The 12,272-nt window shown below is 43.1% G+C and overlaps 1 protein-coding gene across 1 annotated transcript; it reads left to right on the top strand.

Annotated features, from left to right (window-relative positions):
* Positions 1-1,349: 1,349 nt before the first annotated feature.
* Positions 1,350-11,646, top strand: LOC142803008 (neprilysin-1-like). The gene is made up of 10 exons (XM_075888105.1): positions 1,350-1,496; positions 1,799-1,897; positions 2,198-2,275; positions 3,418-3,530; positions 6,497-6,564; positions 6,781-6,911; positions 7,150-7,215; positions 7,407-7,514; positions 8,197-8,273; positions 11,547-11,646. Exons 1-10 carry the CDS (start codon positions 1,350-1,352, stop codon positions 11,644-11,646), a joined length of 987 nt encoding a protein of 328 aa, XP_075744220.1.
* The last annotated feature ends 626 nt before the right edge of the window (positions 11,647-12,272 follow it).

Below are 12,272 nucleotides of genomic sequence, written 5' to 3'. Positions count from 1 at the left end.
ACGCTCACTCCACTCCCGGCGTGTGCTCCAGTTTGATAAGAGACGGCTAGGCAGCCACGCCTATATATAGCGCTCGCTCTCGGTGCGCTATATATAGGCGCGCCGAGAGCGCCTATATATAGCGCCTATATATATCCTTTTTCTTTTCCGGACATCACTCAGTGGTCGTCATTACTACTACCCCCTGTGAGGAAGGTGGAAGGCAAGGTGGCGGCGCGGAGAGCTTGCAACGCGGCTGCAGCATGGGCTCGCCGTCCGGACCCTTCTCGAACTTCTCACTAGATCCTGTAATTCGGGATCTCTGGATTGGTACTTTACGGATCGCAAAACCATTTTAATAAAAGCAAAACGTTCCTCAGAGCTTATGTGATCCGTAAATAAGCTCTTGAACAAAATGTATATACTGCATCAGTATTTAAATATCTGTATTAGCACATTAATGTGGAAATAATAAACATTGTAGATATATAACGTGTATATACAATCACACGACAGCAGCTCTCGTGACACGTCTTTATATAATGATGATATAACATATAAACCGAAGATTCGCAGTTTACCGGGCATAACCTCTGGAGCAAGCTGCTTCATCATCAATCACTTCGTGGATATGCGGAAGATTTTTTTGTTAGACGCCATATTAAAGATTTAACAGGTAATAATTTCTATATATAGGACTATAGGACATCTTATTAGTATAACTTGCAATGGAAGTAAGAAAAAAAGAAATAGACAAAATGTTAACTGGCCGCTGACATGGAGCGAACCTGCAAGATCTGAACAACGCGTCCGATGCTCCACCAACTGAACTAAACCACCAGTCACCCACCCACCCACTTTATGGGGCATATATGTGCAACTAAACGTGGGAGTGCCGGTCAGCGTCAGTGGATAGCCATGGAGCCCAGTGCGGAGCACGTTTATTTTTCACCCGGCAGTACGCAACGATTTCTCTTGTTGCAACCGTAAACATATATCGATGGCCCTATTCATAAAGAGATGCGAACATGCTCAAACTATGACAGTGACACGAACTTCACCATTTTCCTATTGATACAGCGTGCAGAAAATATTTGCCTCCTTATCGCAACGGAGAGAGGCACCTAGCGCTAATCTTTTGGAACAAGACCACTCTGAATGTACTATGAACTGAATGTATTATGAAGCAGAACTCTACACACATATACTCGCGCGCGCGAGAGGTGTATATGGGACAAGACGAACACAACGTGGAGAAGCCACCGACAATGTATAATTAAGTGCTATCGCAATAGCGCATGAAACTTTTCTTTAAGTAAACATCTTCGGCCAATCACTGTCACTGGTGTTGTCACGCCTCGATTATCCTCATGTATGACCGCAGCTCGGCGGTGGCCAACTACTTGAGCTGGCGCATCGTGCAAGTGATGGGCCAGTACGCGACCGAGCGGTTCCGGCGGGCGAGGTTCCGCTTCGACCGGTACAGGTACCTGGCTCCAGGACGTGGGCGAGATTCCGTGAGCGTGCGTGCGCCTCATGGCACGACTGCTGCACTTCGCCGTGGGCCGGCTCTACTTGGACCGGCATATCTCGCGGCCGGCCGAGCGGTACAGGAAAGTACGTTTACGAATTATGGACAATCTAAGACAATGTATGTGTTACGCACGTCCATAATTGCACTCTGAAATCACACTGCCGAGCTTGCATATTTATCGTCATTCATGAAAAGCCATGTATCGCTTATTGCGCTGAATACGAGCTTGTCCACAAGATTTCCCAAGATCACTGCCACGACCCTGACCATTGTGCTCGTTCGCAGCTGTACGACATGGCCGAAGAACTGCGCGACGCCTTTACTGTCCTCATCGACCTCAACACCTGGATGGACTCGGACACCAAGGAGAGGGCGAGGCAGAAGGTGCGCCCACTGAGAATACGTTTCATGATGATTGTTATTAAAACAGGTACACGACGACGAGCACTGCAGAGAACACAGAGGTAAACGCACCCGAATCATCGTCGAGGCTGCGCAGATTGCTCTCATGCAAGAGGGAGCCTTCTTTTATTGTCTCCGACTTGAAATTAAAATTTCTGAAAAGTATCGGCACGTGGAACTATAGCGATAATTTCTCTTCAGTTTTTCTTTTATATTTTCTCTGGTTTATATTTGGTATGTTTTTTGCTTATGTTTTTTCCTTGCTGGTGTTTTCTTGTCCAGCTGCATCACCTGCAAATAAACATCGGCTTCCCGCCCTGGATCAAGAGCGACCGGGACCTGGACGAGTATTACAAGGACGTGAGTGCATGAATGCTGTGCTCAGAATATGAGAGCGTAAACATGTTGAGAATAACGAGACACGTGTTCCTGACCAACTGCAAAAAAAAAAAAACAATTGCCTCTCACGGGGACGCCCACAGGCATACGAAATTGATAAGTAGGTTTCAGTAGACACTTTTACTTTGTCAGTGCATCCACAATATTTGCAAATAATATTTAAGCCGTCATAAGGTCAACTACCAACTATAGTAGTATGCATGTTTGGTTTTGGTTTAGAAGATTTACGCCGAGCTCTTGGGACGGTACAGGATCGGGGGATCAGGATAAGGATAAACCTGTTTTATTTAGAAGTGCAGGAACGCTGAGGAGTCATTGCCCAGAATCTCTCTCCTTAAAGGGGCTCTGAAACACTTCTTTAGTAACCATAGACTGAATTTACTGGAAGAACTTATTGTCTCGAAAATTCAACAGCACAAAAACTTTAAGAATCCGTCCAGTACGAGCAGAGTTACAAAACTATGTCCCACACTGCAATCCCATTCTCTCTTTACTCGTCCCTATGAAAGCACTGGAAGGTACTTAGAAAAGAATTGCAGGGGAAAAGAAAATGCGTAACGCACGCCTCGTAACCTTGGGGTTTTTTTTCTTCCTTCTTCGAAGAAGCAGTTTTTCCAGTGTGATCGCACGCGCATGCGTGGATTAATCACGGCCTCATGTGGCGATCTCTGTAAGGACCATGTGCGCCATGTTCAAATCACCCAATGACTAATAGATGGCCTTCTACGAGTGATTTTCGAACGTCCTACATCATTTTTCGAGGGAAGAGAAAGTAATATTTAGTGATATTTGATCATTTATTGTGAATTATAGGCCATGTGCCGCGCTATAACATTGGCTCGCGTGTTCTCGGGAGCCCCTACTATCGATCGGCAGCGTTTTCTGACCATGCTCAAAAAGTGTGGAAGGGCCTCTTCAACTCATCTGGAAGAAGTCCGTAATGCAGTCATCTTCACACATGCCCCATTATTTTTTTGAAATCCTGTCTGAATGGTAAAGCACTGCACGTATGTTGGCATCACGGCATGGGCATGGACGCAACGCATGTTTTTTGACGGCGGTGTCCCTTACTTTTCTTTGACGTCACTGTACCATAAATGCAGGTTCCGGACTTGCGCAAGGAGGAGTTCTTCGTCAGCCTCCTGCGCACGCTCAAGATTTACAACCGCATCATGTACGCCCGATTGCGCCGCTTCAAGAAAGCCGAGGACTTTGGGTGAGTGTAAAGTGCGCCTTAGTCACGCTGTTCCTTCGAGTTCCCGTCATTCTTCTTTCAAGTGCGACAATGTTCATTCTTACCCGATTTCGCCGTGGAATACTGGAAAAGGGTTTATGATTGTCGTGTGGGCATGGTGTTCCGCGGTTCGTTAGTGCTCGGGAAGAGTACGCGCGCACGAATGGGCCTTGTCAAGACACAATAGGCGTAAATTTTCAGCAGGCTCGCTCCCGAAGCCAGGCAGTTGTACTTAAAAACGTCGTGTAAATAGTAGGCATACTTTGAAGGCTGAATACAATGCTTCGAAAAAAGTTAACGATAAATAGCTGGAAGATATATGAGAGGACATTTGATCATTGCCTGTTTCCAATAAATATACTTATAGTTAACCTGGCGCTTCAGTTTACAGCAGCAAGTACTGCAGCGCAAAATGCGCGCGAGCCTTTTGCGTTCAGCTCATTATTTTCGTACAGAAAGTCACTTGACACCTAGACAAACCAAGAATGGATAATGCATAGACGCAGATTGGACCAACCATCGGATTGATTGATTGATATGTGGGGTTTAACGTCCCAAAACCACTATATGATTATGAGAGACGCAGTAGTGGAGGGCTCCGGAAATTTAGACCACCTGGGGTTCTTTACGTGCACAACCATCGGAGGTTTTGATAAGGCTAAGTGATTAAGAACATTTCCAAACAAACGTAAACGATGGGCAGTTAACCGAGCATTATTTACAGAGTCGATCTTGCTGGCATTCAGCATCTGTTAATAAAGCACGTATTACATTCGATGTAATGAGATATACTGTTTATTGCAATACGTAAAATTATGCCACGATTTCTTCGCAGGTGGATCCCGCCTTACCCATCCAGCATTATGCACTACAGCCTACTGGGAAACTATATGCGTTTGTGTAGCCAATTCACACTTTAAGCTTCAAGTTCTCGAACTCCTTCAGTGTCGCGTGAAACCATTGTCGAGTACAAAGCGCTACGCCTAAATGTGGTCTGTTTTATTCTTTTCTTCTAGTGCTCCCAATCGACTACATTCAGTACCCGTTTTTTCTACTGGACATGACACCGTAAGTTGGTCATACGCTTATTTTTTTCAGTTTTTACTGTGTTATTTTTAGAACATTACTTTCGCACTTTAAAAAGGTGCATGCGTATAGCAATCCTCTCCCCCCAGCTCTGCAGTGGGCCAGGTGTTACCATTTTATTGCATGAAGCTTTAAAAATTTTAGGAGTAAGATCGGATGCAGCCCGTCAATGTAGCAACCGGTCATGACAATCAAGCCTATCAATGATGCCCCATGGGATCAGTGGCGAATCGTTTGAACAATAAATATCACACGAGAAAACGTTTCGACTGGACCTTGTCTTCGTCAGAGCAGCTACCTTCATCTAAAGACATTCCTGTGGTGTTATTTTCAAAATCCTCCCTGCTTTCTCATCAGATAAGTCTTCTGGTTGAAACTTCATTACCAGCGACACAGCCTGTGCGCCAAATTAAGTCTTAAATATACACTATCTTGAATTTCTGTGTTGTCTGGAATTCCACACTGAAGGAGTAACCTATTCGGTATATTGATTGGCGGTACAGTCAAACCTGCGTGTGCAGAACTTGAAGACGAAACTTGAATTAAATATATCAGGAAATCGGAAACTACAACTACGAGGAAATAATAAAGGTGCCTTTTCATTATGCACCTCGCAGACCATATAAATGTACGTCACTGTCTATTGATATGGTGAAAAGGATGTTGTTTCACAAGTACGGGGGCTTATTTATTTATTTATTTTATTTATGGGAATATGGCTTTACACACCGGGAATGGTTATAAGTGGAAAAATCCTGACCAACCTAATCAGCACCGCGATATTCTCGAGCGCAGCTGTGCGTTCTCGAAGGGTGCCGGAAACATCTAGCTTGCCATGCCCTAATTTCAACGATGTTTTTCATTACTCAGCGTAATTCTTGAGATAAGCAGCGACGATGTGTCTTCTTTTCTTTGAATTCGACCTTACTGAGCATCGCCAGCTTTAAGAACAACAGGCTATTTTATTTTGCGTTATCTACCACGTTAGTAAACAAGTGGAAAAATATTCGAGGAGCCCGCGCAATGGGGAAGTGGTGCGACGACAGGGTTCACCGGGGTATAAACCACAGGTCATGGCAGGGCGTGATGAAAGTTTCTGCTCTGCGCAACGTCCTTTTAGTCATACCGCTCAGTTTGTTAAATGAATTGAGAAAAATTACTTTTCTGCGAGGTAAAGTCGAAACTTTGTGCGGTAAATAAGGAAACTTCTTGAGGCATTTACAATTGCGCAATGTTTGAAACTTGATGAGTTGCGGCTTTTTTTGTTTGATTGAGTCCCGTAGGTTATCGCAAGCCTTGCCTTGAAGCATTCTCATTAGTCGAAAATATTTTTATATACCAAGGATCATGCTATCTCCTGGTGTACCATATAGTCAGATGCTGTACCTCCTCATATACTGTCCTGTTCTTTTTCTTCCTCACTGCGCTGGCAAAAGCTGGCACGAAGTTCCGCAAAGTAGAAGGTTGGGCTATTTGGGGACAGTTCAGTTTGACACGTGAAGCAGCATCTTTTTGTGCCTTGATTCATGCGCTGTTTCTCACATTAAGATGAATCGGCCGAAAATTTCATGGTAATACAAAAAAATAGGAAGTATGTCTATTCATAAATGCGACAACGCTGCGATCAGTATCGATTGTTCGGTCTTAAGTTCACTTCATCTGCACGGCTTCGGACAGAGTGGACAAGCAGCACCAGTTAGAATTGTAATAGCGTAGTCTATGCCAATGGATTTATTGCTGTAGCCATTTGTAGACGCGGAAACAATAACTATGTAAACAGTATTGACATTTGTTTGTTTGCTTGTTGCTATAGTACATACGCTCGCAATGTAATTACCCATTATCAACCTTGCCCTGCACAGACCCATCAATTTCGGTGCCCTCGGAACCATTATGGGGCAGCAGTTGACGTACGGCTTCGGAGAGCAAGGTGAGGCCACGAAGTGATTCCTAAATGAAGAGCCACTAAATAAAAACATTAAATAACAGATTTAGTACTCTTCAGGAAAGATATTCCCGTTAGCGTCTGACAAAGATGGTGACTATATATTGAAAACGAATGCGAAAGTGCGAAAATACCAGCTCTGATTAGTTTTCTTGGCATTGGAGATCTCAGAGTACATTGTACAAAACTTGCGGCCCACAGGCGCCCTTTACGACGAGCACGGCAAGCTGGTGGAGTGGTGGTCTCGCGAGACCCACCGCAAGTTCATCATTGGCGCCCGCTGTCTCTCCGAGCAGTACGACCAGTTCAACAACCCCATCACCGGAATGAAGGTATGCGCAATAGCGGATGCTGATCGGATGATTCTCTTATGTTTGCGCGACGCTGTTTGTTTGGCCCAGGAGTGGTGACTGATTGAACTTTTCATGTGATCCGAAACTTGGCTGTGGCGTGGTGTGTTTTGCTTCGTTCTGTGTGTGTCTGGGATGTGCCAAATGTGCTGTGTGTGCGCGCAAGAGCGCTTGCGTGTTGTTTGTATACGATTTGACCCTGGTCTTTTCTCCACCTCAGCTGAGCGTCAACAACACCCTGGAGACGAGCATTGCCGACAACGCGGGCCTGCGACTCGCCTTCAAGGTATGTGCCGCAGGAGGAGCCATGGTTGGGCAGGTGCTGACCTTCATGTTTGTCGAATTTTTTAAATTTATGAGGTTGGCATGGGGCAAGGTTTATGCTCATATTTTTTCACCTGGCTCACAGGAAATAGCCAGACAAAAAAAAATCATTCCTTCATCTAACCGCCTATTAAATTCCCCTTCCATATACAGGCCTTCCGGGTGTACATGACCAAGTACGAGGAGCGCTACGGCATGTACTCCATTCCCGGCATGGAGCCCTGGACCATGGAGCAGGTCTTCTTCATCGCGTACGCCCTGGTAAGCATTGTCAAACTTTACAGCCCGCAACTATTCTTGAGCTACACGAGAGCACACTACCTCCAGGCTCTTGTATGTGGGCGCAAGATAAGTCCTGCCGTTCTTGCAAGTTCATTTATTTTACTAACGTATTTGCAAAAAAAAAAAAAAACGCGCGCAGATTGTTCTGTGAACTCAATTGCTTCAACTTTCTTTCTTGCTATGCACAATTAAACTTCATGATTGATGGCTTTTATCATATTCGGACGATGATGTGGGGCATAATTACGGTTTAAAAGCTTGTTCGCGTGTATTTATCCGGCATTTAAACGCTGTGAAACGTATAATCTTCCTTGTGTGCACACTTCGTATTCTCTTAGCTAATTATCACTAGTAATAATGAGTGATTCCCTTTAATTTTAAATAACTCTAAATAATATACAACCACAAAGTTTGTGTTCCAACAGGACTTTAAACGTATTATTGTAAAAATGGTGACAATGACACCACTGTTTGTCTTTCTGCTTGCATGCGTAGTTTTTACCGAAGTGAGCCCCTCCCCTCCCCAATAGTGTGTAAAGCTCAGTCGACTAATGAATCATTCTCCGATAGCTGGATTTCTTGCTTTTATGCCAATCTATATATAGTATAAGACATCTTCAATTACAAACAACTTTTTTCACTCTTCATATTTTTACTGCAGTCGCGATGTGAGGTCTCCCGGAAGCGCTCCATGTACTTCTACCTGCGCCCCCGTGACCAGATACCCAACCGCTTCCGGTGAGTAGTAACCCGAGTCAAATACACTGAGCATTTATTTTACTCCCACGGTAAAATCCAACAACTTTTCTCGCGGGACTACAACAGTACACTTATGCTTGTTTTTTATAAAACTTTATCGCTTGCAGTCAACATGCAAATGCGTTATATGCCCAACTCCACGACTACAAAGTCCATATCAGTACTCACAAAGGTGAAGTGTCTTTTACGCATCACTTTTCGTTATCTCACTGTCAGACGTTTGCGCGCTCACAAATCACGTTGGTGTAAGATATTATGACTGCATGACCGTCACGGCATGAATAGCCGTGATGGTCATTCCCAGGCAACATGCACGTAACACAAGTTGCCTGTCCGTATAGCGTTATCTTGTGCACATTGTTCGACACAATAGCTGTTTATTAGACAGAGACAACTTTTAATCGCCAGTGTTTCTGCCCACCGATACTCCAACTAAGATTGTTTTTTTCATCGTTATTGGCATATGTGGGCCTCCACGATCTGCTTCTGGCTTAGAACTTAGTGACTTCATGGCACGGAGTACTCCGATATGCACCTTGCCCCGCCGCGGTGGTCTAGTGGCTAATGTACTCGGCTGCTGACCCGAAGGTCGTGGGATTGAATCCCGGCTGCGGCTGCTGCATTTCCGATGGAGGCGGAAATGTTGTAGGCCCGTGTGCTCAGATTTTGGTGCACGTGAAAGAATCCCAGGTGGTCGAAATTTCCGGAGCCCTCCGCTACGGCGTCTCTCATAATCATAAGGTGGTTTTGGGACGTCAAACCCCACAAATCAATCAATCAATCCGATATGCACCTTCACACAGCACGAAGCTTCAAGTTGGCTTTAATAAGAACGAACTCTCCCCCACCTCCTAAGAACTACTAATTAAGGGGAGACACTGCTCTTGAAAGAATTTTTTTATTTTTTGATTGATTTTGATGAAACTTGTTTAGCTTATGTATATATGTGAGTTGATTTTAAATATGCAATTATTTTTCTTGTATAAGGTCTAGTTTGTAAAATACAAAATGTTTCCTGTGGCTTTTGGGGAGCGAGACTGTTTTGAAACTAAAAGAGCTACAAAGTGAGTTGACATATCACAATATTCTGGAATCAGAACTGTGTGCAATGGTACAAAATTGTATGTTCTAAATCAATTTGAACAAACGTTATGGTACGTTGAACTCTTGTATGCAAGTCAATTTCAAGCTAGAATTTCACTGGCAAATGTTCAACATTGCTTAACATTTCTTCTAGTTGGTTTAGAACATTCATTATTTGTAGCATTGCAATCAACTTTGATTCCAGATTATTTTGATATGCTCATGTACTTAGTAACTTTTTTAGTTTAGACAAAAGCCTGCTCTCCAAAAGGCACATAAAATATTTAGTATTTTGAAAACAACATTTAGCACAAAAAAAGTAATTGCAGATTTGAAATCTACACACATATATACATACACTTGTCAAGTTTCATCAAAATTGATCTAGAAATAAATGTTATTTAATTGCTATGTTCCTCCTGAAGATTTGCATATTTCAATTTTTTAATTTATTCATGTACCCTACGGGCCTACAATAGGTGCATTTTATGGAGGGGGGAGACATAAATAAAAAATTTTCGTAGAGAATGAATAATTGTAGGTTAACACAATTCTACTGTACACAAATTCAAAGCACAATTGTTAGTGAAAGTTACATGGCTCTAAATACGCGAGCAATTCTGAATTAAACAAACAAGGTTTAGTTATATTGGCGATTCTGGAAGGTAATGCATTTTATTCTTTTACTGATAACGGTAATGGCAAATTTTTGTATTTTTCCAGACGGATGAAAATAAGGTTAACTTTGAAAGCGTGGTCGGTGCGACAAGAAGTAGGAAATGGCGGTAAAATATGCGTCTGGGCAAATGACGTGTTAGAATGATACAGGTGTGGAAAAAACGTAATCTGGAAATTTGCCAGCGCACAGCAAGCGGCGGCATGCTCTGCTTTGCTTTCAAAAAAATGAAACGCTTTGAAATCGCGAGTATGATGATAAGATGAATCGTACTGCTTTATTATGAAATCAGAAGGATTATGAAATCAGAATGATGCTTATAAAACCATAACGAAAATTTTAATAACGCGTTCGATGCTCTAACCACTGAGCAATCACAGCGGCCTAAACGGAAGTTTTAAAGTGAAGACCAGTAAACTATCTTGACAAATAAGCAAAACAATTCAATGTTTACATTGAAAGGTAAGACAGTATCCCTGTGACTAGATGGAATGTGTGTTCACATGGACCAGCTGGTCCTATTTTGCATTGTACTTGGGAACTTATGCAGTAAGAAGCTGCTTACGTATAACAGATTCTGCGCATAGTATTACTGTGCATGCATGTTACCACTTGTGCTGCACCAAACGTTTGATGGTCTATGTTCATTGTCTATGTTCATGGTTTATGTTCTGTGGTCTATGTTCACCCATGTCCTCGTCGCTTGTCATGCTTTAGAAAGGCTCGGGTTTACCTCAAGTGACAAACCCTTCTTTCTTCGGGGCCTGTCCTCATCCTTGACATGAAATATAATTGAGCTGAATTGAATTACAGTGCCACCTAGCCGAGCACATCTAGACCACGCCCTTATTTTCACATGGCCTCTGTACGTTATCTGCAAAGGCCACGCAGACATAAACACAAGGAAACTAGTGAAGTGCGCCCATGTTAATTGGTTAGGTTTATTATATAGAATGCACCTTGACAATACGTACTACTAAATTTTGTTTTATATCAAAGTGAACTGAAGTGAACCAAGAGTCTTCGAAACCCGCAGTTAAAAACATAAGGTTCCCCAAAGGTTCTTTTTTAAAATATTGCTCCATAAGTGAATCCGCCTAGTTCAGTTACAATGGAGTCTGTTTTTCTTTCACGCTGAAACGAATATACAGAAAGCGAATACGAATAAACGAATGTACAAATGTCTTATCTAAATGCACTCCTTTCATTTTCATGTATTGTACAAAAGTTCTAAAACGTAATTAGACATCTTGGACTTTCGGACATCTTGGACAAGGGAACTTGGTTTAAAACTGTTTGGCCTCATTCCTGCGTAATAAGAGTAGGGTGATTAACAATCACTTTCAAAATATACGGGTAGAAAGGGCTGGAGGTCACCAAAAGGACTGTCCTAAACGACTTCTTGTGTCGAAAACCCCAGCTGTTGTTCGCCTGAAAAGAGCTCCTTATATACGATTTCATGTTCTCAAAGGTCGCACTCTTGTGCTTCGCAGGACCATCATCCCACTGATGAATTTCGAGCGGTTCTCGGCCATCTTCAGCTGCAAGGTCGGCACCATCATGAACCCGGACCAGAAGTGCATTGTCTGGTAGCCGGACTGGCCCTCCGCGTGGCGTCCCGTGCAGCCGCACGCGCTGGCTAATACAAATAGCCTATAATAATTTGCATTTCCCGATCCGCTCCTTTCTTTATCTTACTTCTACAAGTCAACGCGGCGTAGACAAGTGCATGGGCGCAATACTTGGAAGCCGTAAAAATACATTGCACGAGCTTAAAACGAGATAGTCTAAAGTTTGCGTTGGGCCTGGAAGCAAAATTCGCCAGGTTTCAGCAAAGGTGAACAGGCCCTGTTTTCTAACTGTAACACAGCCGCATTCTATACGAGCATATTTCGAGCAAGAGTTACCATATTTGTATATGAAAATAATTCGTACTGTCTTATCCATATGCCTTTTCGTGAATCCCTCTCAAGCACTGTTACTATGCGTGAACAATGTTGGCGATTGTGATATGCATAATCATAAAATCAATTCTTGATCTCAAAATAAATTGTTACCTAAGTGCACTCTCCCGTCTCTTTTTCCTTTCTTTTTGCATCTAGAAACTTGTCTGCAACGAAGTATTGCTGTCTGTTACTTTTGATCCTCAATGGTGCAAAGCTGGGTTCACGTATACCTCTGTGACGCATAACAGCGCAACAAGTGTGCACTTGTCAAGC

Source organism: Rhipicephalus microplus, chromosome 3 (assembly GCF_043290135.1).
Source record: "Rhipicephalus microplus isolate Deutch F79 chromosome 3, USDA_Rmic, whole genome shotgun sequence".
Taxonomy (NCBI): Eukaryota; Metazoa; Arthropoda; class Arachnida; order Ixodida; family Ixodidae; genus Rhipicephalus; species Rhipicephalus microplus.
Note: the sequence above shows the minus strand (reverse complement) of the source record. Positions and strands in the feature narration are given on the sequence as shown.

Bases quoted from the DNA above. Each gene is read 5' to 3' on its own strand.
- LOC142803008 (XM_075888105.1), top strand. From the start codon at position 1,350: ATGTATGACCGCAGCTCGGCGGTGGCCAACTACTTGAGCTGGCGCATC. The intron at 3,531-6,496 runs GTGAGTGTAAAG...TGCCCTGCACAG, and splicing joins AAGAAAGCCGAGGACTTTGG to ACCCATCAATTTCGGTGCCC. The intron at 7,216-7,406 runs GTATGTGCCGCA...TTCCATATACAG, and splicing joins GCCTGCGACTCGCCTTCAAG to GCCTTCCGGGTGTACATGAC.